The sequence below is a fragment of the Cheilinus undulatus genome, linkage group 18, assembly GCF_018320785.1.
Source record: "Cheilinus undulatus linkage group 18, ASM1832078v1, whole genome shotgun sequence".
Taxonomy (NCBI): Eukaryota; Metazoa; Chordata; class Actinopteri; order Labriformes; family Labridae; genus Cheilinus; species Cheilinus undulatus.
The window spans coordinates 31,185,489-31,208,359 of record NC_054882.1 but is presented as its reverse complement, the minus strand read 5'-3'; the positions used below and the strand labels follow the sequence as shown (position 1 = coordinate 31,208,359).

General features: G+C 39.3%; 1 protein-coding gene across 1 annotated transcript in view; it reads right to left on the bottom strand.

The window, feature by feature from the left end:
• The window catches only part of ldlrap1b (low density lipoprotein receptor adaptor protein 1b), a 45,497-nt gene that overhangs the window by 6,028 nt on the left and 16,598 nt on the right, over positions 1 to 22,871 (bottom strand). The window contains exons 2-6 of the mRNA XM_041812934.1: positions 18,110 to 18,252; positions 16,777 to 16,889; positions 10,137 to 10,251; positions 9,200 to 9,272; positions 3,208 to 3,303 (exon numbers count right to left, since the gene is read on the bottom strand). Coding sequence (XP_041668868.1) covers positions 3,208 to 3,303; positions 9,200 to 9,272; positions 10,137 to 10,251; positions 16,777 to 16,889; positions 18,110 to 18,252 — 540 coding nt within the window. The remainder of the gene's footprint in view (positions 1 to 3,207; positions 3,304 to 9,199; positions 9,273 to 10,136; positions 10,252 to 16,776; positions 16,890 to 18,109; positions 18,253 to 22,871) is intronic.

Sequence of the window (22,871 nt, the reverse complement as noted above, 5' to 3'; positions counted from 1 at the left end):
GTCCACTCTTTGGCTACAGTATACTCTTTAAACTAAACCTTTTTTTCAGTTGGAAACTTTAGATATTAGTTGCTTTAAGTTCATCAAATGTGAGGATATTTGTCATTGATCAATGCAAATTGAATATCTTGATTATAAAATCTTTATCAGACTTAAACAAGATGAACATGTTCTCTTTGTCTAGGAAATTATGAGAAAAAAAATTCATTTAGGAACACTCTTGTCATACATTTTACCATTTCACTGCAAAACAGATGTACAGTTTTACTTGGCAGACTAGGCTCTGTTCAGAAGATGCTCCATGGGTTAATCAAGCAGCATGCTTTGACTTTCCAGAAAGCGCATGGCTGGAAACCAACATATGGATAGACATTAATGACAATGTGCACTGAATATATTAAGATTAGTTCAAATGCAATTAATGCATAGTAGCATAAATCTGAATATGAGGGTGCAACAAGCTTTATGGAGGAGGCTGAGGTGGAGGAGGTTACACTTTACCAGCGGCAGCGTGGTGCATCAGCATCAATGCAAGCAGAGATTAGTGGGAAGTAAATCATATCAATACACCACTGTGTAGAGGGATAGAGCTGTGATTGGCTGAGGGAGTTGGGAGGTGATAATTAGGATCACCTGGCTGTCAGCTGTTCCTGACTGGGCATGTGAACTGACGCTATGCTTCATCTATGTTCGATATTACATGACTGGTAGAGAAAAATGAGTAGGTTTATTGATAAAAACAATAATCCTTAAGCAGCAGCCCCACATATGAGCCTATGAAAAAGAGGAGATTGATGAAAATGATCAGTCTTAAGGAGCAAGAATCCACAGAAAATCTGACTGTAACACAAGAAGAGTCTGTATCTATATTTTGCTGCCACTGTAATGGGTCTGGTGCCAGGAGAGAGCTGAAGGTATCATGTCTCATGAATAAGGCTGACTCCTCAGACAACACCACTGACACAGAGTCCTTCTGACTCAGTGACATTTCCTTTGAATAGAAAGACTGAACGGCACTTAAATGAAACCTTATAACAGCAATAAAGTAATGATCTCCCTAATCATTTCTTTAGGGTTGGTTCAAAACAGAGGGCAGCAGAAGAAAATGCACAGTGTGTTACTATGCTATCTAAATATGCCAGTATGCCTACCACAAATCCATTGGAAGCCAAATCCATTGGAAGCCAATTCAAACAAATGGACAGTGGGATAATATTAGTCCAAAGGTGCACACCAAGTCTCTCTGTTCACAAATGTGCATGTTAAATATTTTCACCAAGGGCCATTCTTTAAAACCTGTGTCAACTAAGCCCAAATAAAGTGCAGGAACAGATTTAGAGAAATCCCAGTGTGGCTTAGGGCCTCATGGCTGGGGGGAAAGGGATTCTAAGTCTGAAGCTGCTGTTTTGAGATATTTTTTAGAGAGATACGACTGCCTCCATGTGTCACACTGAAATCTCCAGTAGATTCAAGTTTTAGATTCAGGAGGATTCAGTTAAAAGACTTATTGTGAGAGAGAATTGTGAAGAATAAGTGTACAGCCATTGTGCTACTGGCAACAGGGCGCTCCTCAACTACTAACACTTTAGCTGTCAATCATACAATGAACTAATACTGCCTTTAAGTTCTCTGGCTCGGGTCATATTATGAAAAGAGAAATGGTTACGCCTGCACACTTACTCCAAGCCACATTGTTTTGGTCACACTTAGATCTTCGTAAGGTCTGATCAAACCAAAGAAAATCTACAGGTGCATCTCAAAACAAAGGGAAATATTTCAAGATTTTTTTTGTTATAATCTTGATGATTGTGGCTTACAGTTCACCAAATTAAAAGTCCACTATCTCAAAATATTAGAATATTACAAAACACAAATTTAAGAAAGGATTTATGATACAGAGATTTTGATCTTCTGGAAATAATGTTAATTCATCATTCAGTTGTTGGTCTGGGCTCCTTTAACATGAATTACTGCATCAATGTGACTGATCGGCATGAAGCCAATCAGTCTGTGGCACTGCTGGGGTGTTATGACGCCCAGGTTGCTCTGATAGCAGCCTTCAGCTCGTCTGTAACATTGAGTCTGATGTCTCTTAGCTTCCTCTTGACAACACTTCAGAGATTCTGTATGAAGTCAGGTCAGGTCAGATTTTTACAGGGAAAAAACACATAATCATCAAGATTACACTTTTGAGGCAGAGAGTAAGTGTGCAGGCTTTACCATGTCTTTTTACTGATTCTTAAACAATAGTCTGGCGCCTGAATATTGTGCATGTAACTCCCTTCCCTGTATCACAATTCATATCATGAAAATGTTTTGAAGGCTTGTCAAGGCTTTCAAGTCCTGGAATCTTATTGAACAAAGATGATGAACTGAACAGAAAAGGTATGCCTCTTTCATGTTTTTACATGGGCTGTACTTGTGCGTCTTCATACAGACAGCATAGGACAGGTTGTCTATGATAAGCTCTCTGACATCATGAAGTGACATAAGGGCAGGTGAACAGAGATTTAATTTCTATTGATCTACAACAAAACATAGAGGCTTGATGTTTTTCAGTCACAGCGAGCCTCATCATTGCTATTGTAACACATGTAGACTTAATAATGCTGCTTGTTTTTTAATGTAGAGATTCTACAATCAATAATAATGAAGAGCAGGGGTTTCCAACCCAGAGGTCCTGGCCAAACATCTCAGGGGGGCTGCAAGGCTTTGTCTGCTCTGAGGTTGTAAAATAAGTATAAACCATAAAACTAACACTCATTAAAAACTCATGCAAAGATCTTTTGGTAAAAATAACATTTAAACCTAATTTCTTTGGGTTCTAGCAACAAAAACATTAAAATTTATGTTGGCTTTTAATAGCAATGTTTTTCTTTTTTTTGGGGGGGGGGGGGGTTTCTAAGTGTGTTGTTTGGGCACTCAGCTGTTCTCAGATACAAGTGCGTGTGTGTGTGTGTGTGTGTGTGGGGGGGGGGGGGTTGGGGGCTGGGGGCTCAGAGGAAAAAACGCTGGGTATCACTGATGTGGAGTTTAGTGTGGGGTTGGATGGCGTGCAGCCTCTTTATAAACCACTGACAAGAAGCTGGACACTCTTCAGTCCCCTGGGGGTAAAATAGCTTTGCTACAGTGTTACAGAGGCAAAGGAGGAAGACAGAGAGAGAGTAAGAGAGAGAGCGAAAGGTGATGATGGGTGACATGACTCACCTCCTCCTTTCACGCTACCCAAGCTGGCAGAACTGTCCGACTGAGAGTTACTGGCACCTTCTCCCTCTGAACCAGACTTCACCCGCTTCTCTTTCTCTATATGGAGAAAAACACAGTGTAGAAAAAGACAGAAGAGAGAAAAGTAGGGCTGTCAATAATAGTTTTAAAATAGTTTTGGGGGTATTTTTAAAATAATCAGAACATTTACTTCAACTTCTTCTAACCAGAGAATATCTCAGGGTTAAACATTGAAAATCTGGGGAGATGTGTGGACACAGTTTCCCATTATGCCCTTGGGCAGTTTTTGGATGTGTTTTATATGTGTTCTGATGTTGCTTGTTGTAGAGTGATCGCTGCTGGGATTTTTTGCTCATGTTCTCGTGGATTAATGCTTTTGTTGTTAGACACGTTTGCACCATACATTAAGTGAGTTCCCACCTATGACTTAAGAATGCATAGTCTATAGTTAACATATTTAGCAATGACCCTAACTTTTATTTTTGATTTTCATATTACATTTTTGGGAAGTTAATACAATTTCGAGAGACAGTGCCTTCTATCCTCCTGCAAATGTAATCAATCCAGCAAAATGTCCCAGTTGTTTAGTTTGCAGTAGGCAACTGCTGTTGCAGTTGTGAGAAACTTAAGTGTGTGGGATTATTACATTAAAAACACAGGCTTGTATTATATTTGTGGCCAGTTATAACATTTGCAGTTGTTACACGGTACATTTTCTTCCTTATGTTAAAGTGCAACTTTGAGGACACTGGTTTCTCAGAGTCAATGGTAGGTCAATCTTCAGATTTTGACACATTGCAGCTCAAGATGAAAGTAATTTAAAGCAAATTCCTTTTTCCACAAAAAAGTTGTTTTTATTTCATCATCATCCTTGTTCTTAAAAAGAAACCCTCCCATTTCCCATGAGTCCATGTAGCTTAGTGATAGCAGTGTTTTTCCCAAAGCTCCTGTTATCCCCCACGGCCTTTCCAGCACGCTTCCAGTCTGACTCAAGTATTAAACGACTTTTTGAGCATGGAGGAAACTAACTGATATGCAATTTCAAAGCTGCTGCAGTGTTTACTGTGCATATTCTATGAACAGTGATCAGAGCTGTAATATACAGAGGAATGTAGGTCAGGAATGTGTGGGGGGCTCTAGAGAACCACTGTGGGTGGTTGAGAAGAGTTTGGAAGAAACAGAAACATTAAACCAGATAGACAGACTGTTGATAGCCCCTGTTCCTGCCCTGAACCTCGGGTGTTTTTACTCAGATGAAATGTTTATTTCTTCTTTTAAGTTCACTTTCTCCTTCTGTAGCAGGAGATACCACTACTTCTTTTGGAAAATATTTCTTTCCTGCTCCATGACCCCATCTGACTACAGTGACACTGTATGAAACTAGAAGAAAACAGTTCTGTAAATTACTATGCCCACCCTGAAAATGAACAAAGGGGGAGATAAAGAGTTACAGAGCAGGAAAGAGCAAAGCAAGGTAGCAGATTTAATATTCAATTCCAAAATAAAAAAAGACCAAATTCAGAGCTATGACCCAATGAACTGTAGCCTTGATCTTGGAAAAACAAATTCAGCCCGCAAATAGAAACACAGCCACATTAAAACATTCTTTAACACCACATTAGAGCAGTACAAAGTTGTGGTTAATGACAGAGGCAGATAGAATTTTTGTACAGTGCCAATGTGTCCCTCCAAAGGGCTGAATAAATAAGCTTGCCTCCACAAAAGACAGGATCGATGGCACTGACACTGAATCTATCAGGGGGTTGAGCTCCCACTGACACACAAGCACAATCCTTTGCCTTCTTCTTCACACATCCCCCATCTACAACCCACTACCCTGCCTTTCATGCTCTGTTGCCCCCTAGCCTAACCCCCACCCCCTACTTTTCTCTCTCATCTTCCCTGCCTGTCTCCCTCTTTATAAAACACAAAGGTGAGTTCTGGGTTGGGGGGATGGAGACAGGGGCAAGTAGGGATCAAGGTGCCAGGTGCTAAACAAGAAAGACAGCAACAATGGGTAATCACAGAATTCAAAGAATGCTTACATGTGCACGCATACATGTAAAGATGCTAGGATTTCAGAGTAGGGGAGGCTGATTTTAAAGACAGACTAATATCATGTAGCAAGAACTTGTCATTTTGACAGGAGTCAAGCATGCAGTAAATTATACCCATGTTCTGCTGAGCTGTACAGAGGAGTCTGTGATCATCTGTTCTTTGTCCATAGTCTTTTTAAATTAAAAGAGTGGGAAAAATTAATACCACCTTTTGTGTGGCAAAAATGAAAAATATGTGAGATTTCTCATTATAGCAGACCAGGACTGAATTTTCTAATTTAATGCATGTAAAGTTAAATGATACAGGACAAATGAGTTCATGGTTATTAAGGTCCAACATGGATGATATGTGGCACATTTAAAGCCTCTGATCTACAAATAAACTGTAATCTGATATTAAATAAAATATTTTTGCAGGTGTGCTGAGCTGATTCTGATTTTAAAATAGCATAACACTTTTGTCGGGGAAGACCTGTCAAATTAGGGTTAGCTTTTTACATTTATATTTAGGCAACTTGGTACCCTGAGGTCTAAAGACTTTAAGTAGTGTTTCGAGACAGTGCAAGGCTTATTTACTCACAGTGATTTTTTTATAATGAGAAGCGGATATTGGCATCCTCCTCCAGGAAACTTTGAGCATCCAACATTTAACTTCCTGCTACTTGGCAAATATTTAAGAAACAATTTGTGGTGGAAATTCAAACAAAAATCCAAGGTCATAGATTGGTAATGGAACACTAGCATTTCCTTTATAAAGCTTAAATTCTAATGAGCTTGAGGTTTTTCACATGTTTATTTTGAAGAGTAGTTTAATCTAAAATGTAAAACTGATAAGAGAAGCCCATTGACTGCTTTAACACAAAAAATCTATCTAACACTAATCTTACATTAATCCAAACATTCAAAAATATGAACTAAAGATTCACCAAAATAAGGGGGTTATCTTGTTAATGTTGAAGAAAATGACTTGTGATAAATGTTTTTTTAATAGATTCACTTTCAAGTTTGAAAATTTAAGAAACTCTGGCTGTAGTATGCTTACTCCTCCCGTCTCTCTTCCTGCATCAGTGATTGGTTTTACAGCTTTTCAGATGCCATTGAAAAGATGCCATTCAATTATTGATTAAATAAAAGCTAATCGATTGACTAAACAACAGAAATATTGAAACATCACATTTTTCTTTGAAATGCAGTGGTTTTCAAAATTTTTTTTTGCCCAAAGCACACCTAAGATCAAGCCAAGATTTCAAGGCACATCAAAACCATTTATATACAAAACAGCCTTTTATATCTTACAGTAAATCAAGTGTTAACATTAGCTCAGGCAGGCCATGAAGTCAAGCACTGCCATATAACTGAGATCAGCTGATCTCACACGAGCCATCATCAGCTGACTGCTGGCTAATTCATTCTGAGCACGCTGATGGCAAACAGCACTAATGCTGCCATGTTTAAACTGCTTTTGTGTGGCTATGCTTTGCTTCTTTCTCTGCAAACCTCCTTTTACAACCCTCCTCCACCCCAGCACCTCCTTTATTCTGCCTCTGACTTTAGTCAGTTTTTCAGTGTCATAACTGCCAATAAAGAGAAACTGTAACTAAATCATGTGTGTTTCTTAACAAAGCAGTCCTGACTGAACTTAAGTTATGTATAGTGGCAGTAATTGCTTATGGTTGTACATATTCCCACGGCACACCAAGACTTGGCTCAAAGCACAGCAGTGCGCCTTGCCACACCATTTAAGACTTACTGTTGAAATGTAACAAGCCATGGAGCTAAATATCAATTTACTGGATATTGAGGCACACTGGTTGACAGAGAGAGGGGCCGAGATGCAGACATGAGGGAAGGATTATGAACAGAGAACCTGAAATCCTTACTGTACCGCCATCATACTTCTGCTACTGTTTTTCTGTTGTTTTCTGGGGCGGCCTTTAATAATAATGAGTCTTATCTGCACTGCTGAAGACATTTCTTCTTCCTTTCTTGGATCATTTTGCTATTAAGGGCTCATTTATGCTCTACTTCTGAAAAGCACACAGACGGGCCTTTCTGTCCATACTCAGTGTTCTTGTTAGTCTGTTTTTCGTTTGTTCTCTCAAAGCTTAAGGGTACTGATCAACAGTTGCAATACCGCACTCAATCGTTGGGCAGTGTCAAGCAATGTGGCCAACAGTTCAATCCAAAGTAGCAAACACAACGAAGAAGAAACATTTGAAAGAACATCATCAAGTTTTCTGAGGGAATAATGACATTAACAATGAGTGAGTTGTTATAAAACACAAACATATCAATGACGTTAGCTAACCTGGGCACAAAGAAAGAGCTACAAGAGCACAACTGAGCAGAAAACAGATGGTTCTTATCTGGGATGTATGGAGCAGCATCAAAGTAGCTCAGTGAGAGACGATGACCTCGAGTGGATTCCTTTTTCAATGTCCACTCCAACATAGAGGCACGTCAGTATGAGGGTATTGACAGTTGTGCAAAACACACGGATCTATTTTCATACGTGAGTAGAGCATAAATGAGCCTTGACATAGTAGGTTCCTCTCCGACTCCTGTTCACACTAAAATGATGGGGCTGACACAAGCAGACAGTCTATTAGGGCTTTTTACATTACATTGAGTAGCCTGGCTCTGCTTGGTTCGACTCAGTAAAACAGTCCAGCGCGGCAGGGGATTTGCTTTTCAAACACAAATGAGCCATCCGTTTGAGATCGCGTCTAGAGCTGATGATGTGGACTTGGGTTGGGTTGATGAAGTTCAAAAGCTGTGCCTCAGAAAGCAATGTTTTGCCCCACCAGAAGCAGAAGATAAAACACGTACTGCTTCTACTTCAATGTTTCTTCTTCTATTGGTAATACGGCAGGTACTACAAAGTTTGATGCAGCGGTTGCTACTTAAAACACGTCAGTGAGGTGTCCCTGAATGATGACGAACCACTTTGGCGTCACTGCAGTGCGAATCAAGGCGGGGCAGGCACTGTTGGGACCTGCTCCAGAGCAGAAACATTCCAGGCACAATGTGGCCCAGCATGGCCAAACTAGTGATGGAAAAGTAAATCAGCACAGCTTGGTTTGGATCAGCACCACCAAAAGTTAAAAAAGTAAAATAAAAAAAAAATTTAAAAAAGACATCTTAAGCAATGTGTCATCTAAAACTTAAAACATCGCACTGGTTACATACGCTTTTTTTCCCTCACTTTTTATGGCCTTAAATTTCAAACGTCCAATTAAAATTTTTTCAAGTCTCTTCAAGTATCTACACTAACCCTGTAACAAATTTGATAAGAAAGAAATATAAATACTTAATGAGGAACAGTTTAAAAGTATTTATGCAGTAAGGAAAAAGTCTGTCAAAGGGACATCCCAAACTTCCTCACATCTGAGTCCTATTACCACAGCAAAGAAACAAGAGAAGATCAACTCTAGTTAGCCCACCTCTGCCCCCGGCTGAGCTAAATTTCTTTCCAGACCTCCCTGAGTCAGTCCCTAAATGTGTCTTTCAACATGACTGAATGGCCTATAATAAAGAGGCATCCCTAAACTCAAACAGGTTTCAGCTCTCTTGGTGGGTCTTTAACCACAGCAGCTTCAATCAGTTGTGGATTCCTCTGTGTGTGTGAGTGTATGTGTGTGTATAGGACGAGGGTGACTGGCAAGAATATTTCACATGAACCCTCTAGAGGGTGTCAAGGCCAAGACTAGGAAGACATAAGATAATTTATGTTTCCAAGTTGTGTGGGAATTCAAAGAATGAGGCACTAAATCAATATGTGCCCAATCAGAAGGAAGATAAAGGACGTATACAGTGATTGGAGATTTAAAAAACACTGGGGCAAAAGGCGAAAGAAGGCAGTAACATTTTCACTCATTTTTCACACTTATATGGTTGTCAGGGGCAACCACGCGTACCTTCCTTGGCAGCCTGCCAGAATTCAAATGCCACTCTGAAAGCCTGAGCCACTGTGAGGGTTACAGCCTGGGCCTGTAGGGAACCAAAGAGAGGAAATAGTAAGTCAGAGGGAAAACATGAAAGGTGGAAGGGAAAAAAATACTCATTGCCATCTCATCCAATGGAGAGAAACTGAAAACAGGAAGTGACCACCAACAAAAGAGTATGGACACAGACACTTGTACGGGAGGAAGAGGAGAGCAAGCTCCATGACATATTGTTTATGTTACTGGAAGGATACGTGGCCGTTTGGCCAGAACTAAATTAGTGAGGGGAAGGAAGAGGAGGGAGTGGCTCACTAGTTTTGCAAACCTCCAGGGATGGAGGGAATGTAAGAGAGGGACGAAAGCCTCCCCACCCTTTAAGTTTCTCTCCTCATCTTTCTCCTTACCAAATACTTGAATATGCATGCTTACATGTTAAAGTGGCAGCGCAGTTATCTCAGAACTTTTTAAATAACTGTATCAGCATAAAAATACTTTCCATAGATTGCCAGGAGCAACAGCTGCATCAATTATATTAATGCAGAACTCTGCACCAGCTACAGAATGTACCCGCATTTATTTTTGTGTCCAGTTGTTGTAAAAGTGATGTAAGGTATATTGAGATTCATGTACAGCTTGCAAAGACTGAAAACAGAGATATTAGTGGGTAACTGTGTGCAGAAACATTAATGGTAATAGCATCTTGTTCATATTGTTGATGAATTAATGCGAATGTTGACAAGGATGTTTATGAATATTTCCTATCTCAACCAATAAAGATTTGGTATCAAACCTTTTGTGTTTACTTACAGATGGTGAGTATGTGCAACTTTGTTTTTCACATTGGTAACTTACTGGACTATTTAGGTTAAATAGTCTAATTTCACACTTATTGCACAGTACATTATCTTACCATTTTTCTCTTTGTGCAGAGGAAGGCATGGCACTCCAGGGTCTCATTGTGCTGGCTCTGGACAATGTAGGCAAACACTTTGTCATGCATCTTGTCTGCTGTACAATATGATATTCTAAAAACAAACAAACAAAAAAACATGAACACAGATGCAGGGACCTTAATAAAAACTCTAATTTTATACAGCCTTCTCAGATCAAGTGGGGCCATCGTGTAACTTCATCTGCTCTAAGCCTTTAAGCTAGTCCTGCAATCTGATTTAAACTGTTAAATCTAGTATTTCTCCCTGCTGTTCCAGAAAAACAAAATCCCTGGTATTCTTAATACCCACAACATTACAGTCCTAACTCTGCAAGTGATCAAAAACACACCCCTGCTGCCTGCAGGTGCCATGATGAATAGACACATTAAAGCTGATCATGTGACTGTGCCAGTCTGTGTTATTTTGTTAAAGGAACTGTGTTTCTCTCTGCTATTCAAATTAGTAACAACATTGCTGTCTTACTGTGCCTTCAATTAAAAATAATATTTCAGACGGCTTTCAGACATGGTCTGCCACCTCTGAGATACATTTTACAAGTGATATACACCAAAGGTGAATTGTTTTGTACTGCTGTGGTGTAGAAGGTCAACTACTTTAGGTATTTTTCTGTTGTAAGAGAAAGGAGTCAGGCTTTAGGGCTGATTGTTCCAAAAATCAAGCATTTAGGGTTAGTTCAGGCAGGCCACTGATAAGCTGATCTCACACAAGCCCTCATCAGTTGAGAGCCAGCTGATTTGCTCTAAGCACTCTATTGGCTAATCGCTCCGATGCTGCCTTATTTAAACTGCTCTTGCCTGGCTACGCTTTGCTGCTCTCTCTGCAAGCTGCTCATGCAGCCCTCCTCGACCCCAGCTCCTTCTTTATTCTGATTCTGACATCATAAATTCTGTTGTCATTGATGCCTGCTCTGCTCTGGGTTTTGCTGCTTCTCTCCTTGTCTAACATGTTCCTTATCAGCATAGGAAGAGCAGGGACATGGGCTGTTCATGCTAAATGCCTTCTACATGGGCTCATGGAAGGGCAAGGGGATCCCACAACAACCACAAAACTTAACACGAATAAGAGCAATAAGTGCTAATTAATAACTGCTAAGGAATAAATATTTATAGACGCAAAACATGCGTGTTTCTTGATGAAGTAGTCATGACTAAAATAGCTATTTTCCTAATTATTTGATCACAGTGTTACTACCTTAATACCTAAATGGTGGGTACACAGGCTAGTTGAGGAAGGAGATCCTAAAAACTTTATAAAAGGCTGAACTTATCATCTTGCATCACTTCTTTTTAGGGATGCACCGAAAATTCGGCCACTGAAAATTTTCGGCCGAAAATGGCCCAAAAGTGCATTTTCGGTTTTCGGCCGAAAGACTTTTATCGCCGAAACAACAAGGCAGAAACACGACGTTGTGATGACGCAAGCAAAAACCGCGGCTAGCACGCGCTTGGTGCAGTGGTTCTCAAATAGGGGTACGTATACATGAAGGCACTCTAGGGGGTACGCGAGATTTTAAAATACATGCCGGCTATTTAAGACAAATAGCGCCTTTCATTGCATGTCAGGAGCGACACTTTTTTGCGAGTATATTACGTACATTCTGAAATCACATTCGTGCTGTGAACGTCTGCGGTGTGTTTTCTCTGTCCTCTAATAAACAGTGATATTTTTTGAAGCGGAAGATAAAAGGAGGTTTGTACCTCTCTGTCCTTCACTCTGTGCGTAACGCGGCACTTTTACGCACAGCCAGGCTGTCAGTGCCGTTTTGTTTCATGGTTTCATTCACTGTGCCAGCCAAGTTTGTAAGAGGAGGGACTGACTTTTCATTCATTCTATGTCAAATATGATCAATAAGAGTTATAACATTGCACAGCTGAGGCTCGCGGTGAGAGGAGTTAACTCTCTCCACAGCGCACAGACTGGCTCACCTGTTTTTGTTCAAGACTGTCCAGAGGAGTCATGTAGCTGGTTGATTCAGAGCATTTATAAGTCGTTTGTCTGAGGTCAGAGGAGACTGTGTTGGTAAATATTTCACTAAAGTCCCGTTAGTTTAGAAACAGCTCCAGCTGTGTGAGTTTTGCTCCAACGAGCGCACATAGTGGTGGTGGTGCCGATTAATAAGGTAGACAGAGGAACAAAAACGTCCTCCTCTCCAACACCACCTGAAGTTTGATATCTCCTCATATCTGTCCGTATCAGTGCTTGTTTTTTTGCCTCTTTTTTAGCCTGGTAGAGAGGGAGACAGGCAACAGGCAGCCCGACATGTCCACATGAGCGCAAATGCGCTACTTAAATAGCCGCAGCAACGTCGCGCTGCGTAATGTTGTTGCAGGTGTGGAAGCTTGCTTTGACTCGCTACAGGTTCTAAATGTAAACATTTTGTGTAAATAATTTGCATGAAAAAATTGCATATAGGGTGTAAGCACCTTAAGTTTATAAACTTAGGTTAATATTTTGTATGTTATTAAATTTAATCACCCTAAAACCCCCTGAGTCTCCCCCATGGCAGGATGGTTTGACCCACACTGGCACATACCTGTCAATCACTGTATTCACAATCACTCCATTCATAAAAAGGTTTATGATTTATTTTTTGTTAAGAAATGCTGATCTATAACTAAGTTCCTGATTTCAGTTTGAGAAAAGCGAAGTCTTTTTTAATAATTTGTTTATTATTTACAGGTTTTTAGTTCTTTCTAACTCTATGTTTTTATTTCCAAATTGTTCCAGAGAGACCACTGCAGCCGAGCAGAGTTTTGCACACTTCTGGGTTTAAAGCCTTTCAGTCACTGTTTTCAACAGCTATATTAATTTGAATTCCCACATTTAGAGATAAAACTATGTGCCATGATTTTAGTCATGCATTTTTAACATTTAAAATGTATGAAAAAAATATCTAAAATTTGTAATTTGAAAGTGTTTATCAGTTACAAAGTTTGATAAATCAGACGGCTGTCGCAGCACTCTTTAATGTTTTTCTTTTTGGCCAAAAAGCTTTGCGCTGTTTAGGGGGTACTTGGCTGAAAAAAGGTTGAGAACCACTGATTTAATGTATACATGAGTGGCGTCAAGTTAAACATTTTATTTTGTGTTTTATTTTATTTTATATTGTGTATTGTTGGAATGAAGTGCTTAATAAATATTTACATAATTTTGTAATTGATTTATTCTTTGAAGCATTAATATTAATTTTTGCAATTGCAGTTGATTTTAGTGAGGTTAGTACACAGTCATAGCCACAAATGCAATGGTACTAATAATTGGCATAATAATGTCTTTCGGTGTTTCGGTTTTCGGCCTTGGTTTCCTCATTTTCGGTTTTTGGTTTCGGCCAAGAATTTTCATTTCAGTGCATCCCTACTTCTTTTCCTAAAAAAGTTTATAATTGCACTTGAACCCCACTGTGAAATAGTTGGTTAACTAATGCTATAGCACTTTAAGTGCAAAATAAATTTTAAAAAAGCAAGGGAGGAAGATTTTGTAGAGGTTTAAAAGTCATGGCTGCAAACTGCACGTGATATCAAAAATGTACGGATAGATGTCTTTGGAATTAGGGCACCTGGGAGATATGGTGTCTTGGTAAATACACTGGTCATCAATCTTAATATCAGATATCCAGGGAGGGAGAGACCCAATGGAGTGTGAAATGCAACCAGCTGCTTTATGTCCTCAATTCATCCTGAGGTCACAGCTGGACTCACCACACACAGACAGCCCTTTAACTATAGAATAAACCTCGTACTCTTCAAATGAAAGAATGCATTATCATTGCAGCTTTTCAGTTAATATGCACATGCAAGGTATTTTTGCAAAAAAAGAAAAAGAGTTTTTCATACTGCAGGGTGGTGAAGAGGAACTGCAAAAGGACATAGTATTGGGCAAAGATACCGACTAAGGTAAAGTGCAGGTGCATGCCAGTTTTCTAAAAGCAACAGCAATTTTGCCCCATTAATAGTTGGTGAACATTAAGTCAGCTGCAGGACAAAACACCGACAGGGAGGACAACTCTGAACTGTCCAATGGACAATTTTCTCCTTCTTCCACTATTCCAAGTAAACAACCTTGCTTGAATATTACAGTTCTTAATCAATAGCAGGTACAGTTAAGTTTGTCAGCTCATGAGGACTAGCACTGAGCGCTTCGATACATTTGATTTTTAATGCTGAGAAAATACAGAATTGCGGAATTAGCCTTTAAAAACAGAATCTACAGTGTTTAACAAATTTATTAGACCACCCTAACCCTAACCAAAGTAAGGTTTATGCCACAGCTGCTCTAAATTAACAGCATTGGTAACTACCAAAATCATTTTTTATGTTTCTGCAATGGTTAATACACCAATATGTAGACGCTTTTTAACCCAAATGATATTTTTAATGCTAAAATAGAACTATTATTGTTATCCATGAATTTTCAAATTTACTGATTTACAAAAAAACTGAAAAAATAGTAAAGCACATTATTATTTCTTGATTAATATGTCAAATTATAGTTATTTACTTGCATTCCTGAACAGAAAAATGAGTTTTAGTGGTTGAATGTTATGCTTGATTAATTTCTGACTTCTCAGAGAAGCCCAGTGAATTCAGTTTGAAATCCCTCATTCCTGTTCAAAATGGTAAAACGTGGAGATCTCACTGAAAATGAAAGAGCCCGTATGAAAGCACTTCATGATGCTGGATGGTCTTTGAGACAAATATGACAGGTGGTCTAATAAATTTGTTAAGCACTGGACATTTAAACGTGGAATATCCAAATTGATTTAAGTTGACTGAAATGTTGATTCTTGTAAGAAAGAGGCTCTTATGTCTGGGGAAAATCTGCACAGCTCGTGCATCCCTTCGCTCATCTGTCCACCTCCCAAACAATACAAGCATGCTGAGTTTGTGCGAGGCATGCAGCTGACTTAACTTGTAGGCTTACTCGAGGTGTCAGACTTGAGCTTTGAGACTCCTACCCAATCCTTTTATTTCATATTTTTAGTGAATTGTGGTTTTATGGAGAGGTGTGGGCTATACAATGTGACATACAAGTATCAGTTAGCATAATTCCCCATTCTCATCAGCTTCACTTCCGCCTCTGTTTTTGTCTTGCTCAACTACTCACTAATTATGCAAACTCTGTCCAAACTATGGCTTACAGGCCAACTGCGGCCTGTCAAGAAATTCATTAGATTTAAGGTAAACTCTAGTGATGTACTGATGCTTTTGTGGAGCATCGGTATTGGCTGATGGTGACAAAAGCGATGACAGACAGTGGTCCAACAAGGTTTTTTGCAGATTTTTACAGATCAGCCGAGTTTGCAGCATGCATGCAGGATGTGAGGCATGAGGATGTGGCTGAAATTAGCCAAAAAAAGTGGGACACTACTGGGAAAAATATCTTTTTTATAATATCACTGTATTTCTAAGTGTGATACAGGATTAAATATGACTGTTTTTTAAAAAATCTAGTTTATGTTGAGGTTGAATTGTTAAAATTAAGTACCAAATTATTTCAGCTTAAAGAGAATATGCTACAGTTGTTAAAAAAATAGTACTGTGAAACAAGTTTTAATAAAAAGTTACATTGTGGATTTCTATGTATGAATTCATCACCTCTAAGTTAATAATGGAGAGAATTACTGGTCAACAACAAAAACAACATCAGTCCTTGGCCTAAATGAGGAAGTTAACAATCACAAAAATCAAACAACAGTTAATGAAAAAAACAGTGGTATTAGCATCAGCACCAGCCAAAATGTTATTTTAAACATCATACTGCATCGGCCCTCATTGTCAAATTTTGTGTATCACCAGTTATTTCTCAATTCATGGACATTTTATTCATCAACATAAATAGCACGTGTTCTCTGAATGCAAATTAAGTTTAAGGAAAAAAATCAAATTCTCTTAAAATGAAACAGAAAACTAAATTCTAGGGGAAAATAAAACACATTTCCCAGGGCCCTAGGTTAGCCATTTGTTATAAAGATCGTGGATGTTTCTGTTTTCTGTGGAGGATGCTTACCAGCTGTTGTAAGATGCAGATTACAGGCAGGCAACAAGGTAGACAACTCGGGCTTACGGTCAGGTTTAAGGGAAAACTTCAGCTTAGAAACGTTAGGTCAATGTGTCATCAGTTTTCACTGTAGTAAAACACTGGCGTTAAAGCTTACTCAACTGAAACCATTACCATTAATCTGGACGATGTGTTGAATGTTTGTCCACTGAGATTTTAAACTAGTTCAATCCCTATTTGATATGTAGACAAATAAATGCAGACTCGCAGTAAAGATTCAAGCTTGATTTATAATCTCAAGGTCAAATAAGGTTAAGCAGCTTTGAGACTGCTGGCTGCAGCGGTGGTAGTTTTTCCCTGGGGTAGAGACAAACCACTGGCTGACTGTGTTTGTGCAATGTACAGAAAAAAGTGCTTAAAAACACATTAATGCATATAAAAACACTTCAGACTGCGCAGGTATATCACAGTCCCTTAAAAACACATCCATCCAGGGAGAGAGAAGACAAACAAGAGAGCATTTCATAACTGGGGCAACCCATGTCATTCAGGGACACAGGTTATGCTGGAATTATAAACAACCCAAAGAGGGGGAGTTACCTGTAAATAGAGATGTTTTCTATCAGCTGGTTGGAGGCACTGTCATAAAGAATGATTCCTCTGGGTGAAACTGTTAATGTGACTTTCTGGAGTTTTTTTCCACTGGCTTTAGCCTGAAAGGAAGAGATGTATGAGTGAGACACAGAAATAATTAAGGATGGTATAACACACAAAATAAAACAGGTAAATGAACAGAATCAAAGATTTTAAAGCAAACATGAAAAGACACATATTTTCAGACATTTACTATGAAATTTCAGACGCACAGGCGCCTCCCATTTCACTTCTTCATCTTTGACATGTTTCAACACTTCAGGTAGGAGCCACCTGAAAAGGCACATACCTTTCTCAGCATGTTTAAACAAACAAAAAAAGATTTGAGGCTCAAGGAGCTACTGCCAGGTTTTACGTCACTGTGCTTTCACCGACTTAAAAATTGTGGCAGGGTTGCAATGTAAGAATATATCATTGGTGAATGACAAATTTAATTTTGTTAAAGAAAAGAAAAGCACCAAATGACTGTCATGAGCAACAATATCTATGATCTGATAAAACCAAGATCAATCTGAGTGTATCCAAAAGTAACTCCTGGAGGAAAGCAGACACAGCTCACCTCCTATTTGACAGCATCATGCTGTGAGTGTTTTTTAGCAGATAGGAAAGAGTGATCAAACAGTTCTTAGGGAAAACTGATGAATAACTCTCAATATTACATCTTTAATAAATCAGGGATTTTGACCTGATAGATGCAAATACTATCTGCAGAAATGACTCACTAGATCTTAGCTCAAGGGTTGCAGAGTTTGTCGCATCATACTAGAGAAGACTTGCCATTTCCACAAAAGTTACTTCAATCTTTTCAGCACTCTTACATCATTTTCAGCAGGGGCATCTAATTCAACTACCTCACTTGGTTCATCCAGAGTCTTCATGGAGACTGAGCTGCAAAATCCAGTAACAAGCTTTTTCTGCTTGATAAAGCCAACAGAGCAATACACTTAGTCAAAATGTCCAAAATAATTGCATCCCCCTCTAAATGTCAGCCTGGGTCTTGAGGAGAGAGTAGGCAGCAAACCAATCAACTATCAGAACAGTAGTATCTGTGAGGTCATATACATCAGAAAACTACTCAATGACTTTGAGTTTCAAGTGACAAAATGCGGTAGTATGAAAAGGTATCATTTGTACCAGAGAGAAACTCACTTTCTGGAAATTATTTTTTAATATGGTGGCGTTGGTAATAGAAGTGAGGTGCCTTGTGCTTCACAGAAATGCCAGTTATGTGTTTTTTTGTGCATTCACTGTCAGAGAGTGGGCGTGCATTGTCTCTTACTGTGGCCACTATCCTCTTGACAGCAGCTGCAGACAGTTCCTCTCCTTTGGGCTGCTCAACCATCGTCACTCCCAGATACTTAAGCTGGAACACCATGCCCTCCAGGAGGGTCTCCCTCGTGTCCGTCCAGTTTTCAGGAAGCTCTGCAGAAGAGACATGCAACAGTTATATTCCCACTCATCAGCAATCCTCCTTTTTACACTGCAGGGCAGGCTTAAAAATACTCAGTCAGACATGGCGCTACAGCACAGCAACCTCTGTTTACTCTGCACAAGTCATGATACAGCAACTATTCTGTACAATCCCTTAAAACATATATTAAGCCCTTACTTCTACTAGTAATTGTTCAGAGTTTCATTTTCTTCTTCCATGTGGAACTTCAGTATAAAGGAAAAATATCCCCAAGCTCAAGGCAGAAAAATACATTTTTAATGTTATTTTTTCAGAAGTCAGTTTGAGTCTTCTGTTAAGGAGGCTGGTTACAGGATAGGTTGAGCTTATGGAGTCGCTCACATTAAGCACAACTGCCAAGCACCATGTCCAAGCATGATTGTTCCCCCTTTCCAGTTCCCTGTTGGCCTCCAATCACACTTCACTAGAACAAACTAGGCCTAGGCACAGTTATAACTTGTGCAAACATCGTCACATTGGCTTTGTCTAAAAGAACAGTCTAGGAGTTGGCAAAATGGGGAAATAATAAGAGAATATAACTGCAAAGTATGGATTCTGACTAATTTTGCAGCAACGTTGGTCAGGTATGGCCATCCCACACTGCACCACTATTCAAAATAATTACTATGAGATGGTGAGTGATTCTTTTCACCCTGTATATGCTTCCTCTGGGACCAGGCAGAATTAGGCACTATGAGTTTTCATTGCTATGTGGATGATACTCTACTGTATATATCAAATATAAGCTAGATGACAGCAATCAGTTCTGGATATCAGAACTTTTCAGCTACTTAACTCCAACAAGACTGAAGTGATTGTGCTTGGCTCCTTAGATAGACTTCTTCTAATGGTTATGACCGCCCTAGATGGCATCAGCCTGGTGTCCAACACCAATGTTACAAAGCTGGGAGTTCTATTTGATCAATGTATGTATGTAATTCAAGGACAGCCTCTTTTTCAGCTCTGTAACATTGCAAAAAAACAGGCGTATCTGGACTTGGAACAATGCAGAGAAACTAGTCCACTCATTTGTTGGATTGGATTGCTGTAAATTTCTTAATGAGACTGTTAGTAAGGCACTTAAGACCCTTCAGCTGGTCCAAAATGCTGTAGCTCATGTACTGACCAGAACTGAAAAAAGGATATCACATTACTCCTGTACTAGCTAACTGTACTGGTTCCCTATAAAATCCCAGCATTCAATTAATTCTTCAGTTCAAGAATTCATTTTTTTTATCAAAGCTCTTCCAGGTCAGACACCATCTCATTTTAAAGCACTCTCATTGTGCCATATTACCCCCTCCACATTGTGCTCCTGCCTGCTTATGGTGGTACCCTCTCTTGATGTGCGGTACTGTCCATTACTTTTAGGCATGTTTGGGCCGTTTATTTTCCTGGGTGCCTTGAAGGTTCTTCTGGATCATTGGTGTGGATGGCCTGCTGCTGTGGACCCCCAACTCCAACAACTACAACTATTAATACCAAACTTTCATCTATTATCATTATACTGCTTTCCTTTTGTAGGAATTCTGTTTGGCAATTCATACCCTTCATATTATAAAGGAATTATTTAGAAATTTAGTATCTGGTCCTGGGACCACGGAAATGGTCCTTCCGCTTAAAAAGAAAAGAACCACCTCTATAAACCTTTCAAATATTCCAGCAAGTTGGGGCGGAAGTTATCAAGATACTTCCTTACGTTCAGCCATTTGGTCCAACAATAAACATGCCGACTTCTCCTTGAAGCTCATAAATGGTTTATGGACTTGCCGTTATGAGGTGATTGTGAAGGACGGTAAAGCAATCTATCTGGTTCCTCAAAAAGTCCAGAACAAACATAATCCACAACATCATGTCTTCAAAATTCTTATTAGGGCTGAATGATTAATCGGATTTTGATTGTCATTGTAAAATAAAAATGCATAAACTCATTGCAAAGGCCCCAGAGAAGCAATGAATTGAAAAAAAAAAAAATCACATAAGCCATGTACACTGTCAGCATGCATCGTTAGACCGACCAGATGGAGCACACAGGACACATGGAGTAATCAGATAAATCTCTAGGAAACATAACTCCCAAGTAACTGGGTACAACTTGATAGTGGCAGGGAAGTTGGCCAGAAGGAGAAGAAAGGGGAGACGAGCAAAGGAATGTTTAATACAAAGACTTTGTGGGGAAGAGAGCAAAACTTCTACCATTTGGCAGACTCATGAGACTACACAGTAAAAACAGAGGTACTGTGTAAAAGTTGTCAGCATATAAATAATATTACCATTGCTACTAAAAATGTCAATTTCTCATAGTTTTCAAGTGTGGCTAAAAAATATCTGAATGCATGAGAGAAGTAGCAGAGGTTATGACTTATTTATCAAATAGGGAAGCAATTCTCAAAATTAGGTTATGAGCTGTTAAAGTCATCTGATTCACTTTCACACTCCCAAAGAAGAGAGATGAAGAGCTCTACATGCTTCATGATGTGGTTAGGACTAAGTTAAGGCATTAGAACCAGGTCAATTCACCAGGTAGAGTCAGTGCCAAGGCTCACAACTCTACCTGTCACTGTGCTGCCAGGATGCATAAACACTGCCTCCTTATCCAAGTTAAGAGGGGATTCAGGGGGTTGTTCACTGGTAGGACTGGATACAGTAAGAGTTGTAGACAAGGATGCATGATATTGGACTTTACCCGATATTTACAAACTGACTGTATTTGATGCTAAAATAGGCAAACAGAGGCCAAAAGACTTGAAAAGGCCAAATGTCCATAATTTCTAAAGATAATTAGGAGCCCTGAAATTCAAGAAATTAAAAACATCATGTTCAACATTAAAAAAATGTACTGTTCAGTGAAATGCAGGTCTTTGTTATTTTTGTTAAGAGATTGTTTCTTTAATAAATACAGAAATCTTTCATTATATCATATTGCTATGAAACAAGTGATATACACCCCTAGTTAATATCCACAGTGGAGAAACCTCCTAACACCACCGCCAGGATGAAAGTCTACAGAAGTACAGACAGTTTTGTGTATTTACAATGTGTTTGGGTTGATAATGCTTCTTTTTGGGGAATGAAGGCAAGAAATTCATCATCAAAACTCATCAAAACTGGTCTAATAAATTTATTAAGCACTGTACATGTGAACATCCAAGAAATCATGCCTGGCCCTCAACTTTCTGTCCTTGAAAAATTTTGGCCCCCCGGAAAAACTAACTGGGGAACCCTGTAGTAAGTATTTATCACACCAGGAAGCAGCTATGTACCACAGAATTCAGATCATCTGCAAAATTTCCAGGGATGAGCCCAGCCACAGAAGTAATTTTAAAGTAGTTTTACTTTGTAAGCACTATTACTTAGCCTAAAAGGTCGTATTATACATCTTACAAAACAGAACCCACTTAGTAACAGCTAATTCATTTATATATTTCTTCTCCAGTCAACCCAAGCCAATCATGTGGGGCTATGGGGAATGGTTTATAACAGTCTAAATGTAGCTATGACCAAACCCATACTTAAGTAATGGGAGGGTCTGACAGAGAACACCGACTCCAAGGTCAAGGTCCTTGAGCTTCTAAGTGTGGGTTGTAGATCAGGCCGTCCTCTCTTACTGATCCTATTCTTGCATTAGTGTCTGGTTAAGTAGCAGCTTGACTGTAATATAATCTGAGGCGAAAAATCATTAGCTGCTGTCCCAGACCTCAATCAAATTACCAAGTGGACAATAAATATCCATTATGTGGTGCAGCCATTTAGGACATTTGCCAACCATTTAACATAGTTGGCAATAAGGCTTAACCTTAGTTAGCAAGGCATTTTGTAACATTTAGTGTTGCTAGTCTGAAAATAATTCAATTTTACTGATGCTTTTCCACAGCCATTCATGATGGCTTTCATGTTTCACTGAATTTCAGACACTATGTTCTTTGATACTGCTCCGAGTGATTTGAGACTCAATAAAAGAATCACGCAAATAAAATCAGAGCCACAGCTGAATCCTGAGGCTGGTTTAAAAGAGATATACTCATATTCTAATGATGCAACTAAAAATACATGTTGCTCACTGTATCAGGAACAGAAGTATGGATCAATAATCTGAAAGGGAAAAGTCCAAAAAAAGCTCTTTGCAACCTCCAAGATTTTAAAAAGCAGGCACAGTGGCACTTAAAAAAACCTCACAAACATGAGCTATTTTTAGAACTGTGCATATAGCCACAGTGCTGCTTTGTTTGGAACAATAATCCATTTTCATGTTGGTCACATCTACATTAAACAACCAACCCTCCATCCAGCACTACCCCCAGTACCATCCCCCTTCACAGCCGCTCTGCAGCTGCAGCGATGATTGGAGCCAACTTCAAAGGATTCTGGGCTTTGCCGTAGCTCTGGCTGGTCAGTGAGCACTGAACGATACTGCCTGTAAATGAGCCAGGATGTGGTATTAAGAGGGCAGGTAGAGGATTAGGCTGCCAGCATCACTGAAGGTAAGATGTGTAATGGTTGTTTAGCCAATCGTCTCTGGAAAATAAATTGGGTTATGAACCTTTTTGGCGGTTCTGTCTTCACCTCATAAAAATATAAGGGCTGGGCTCAT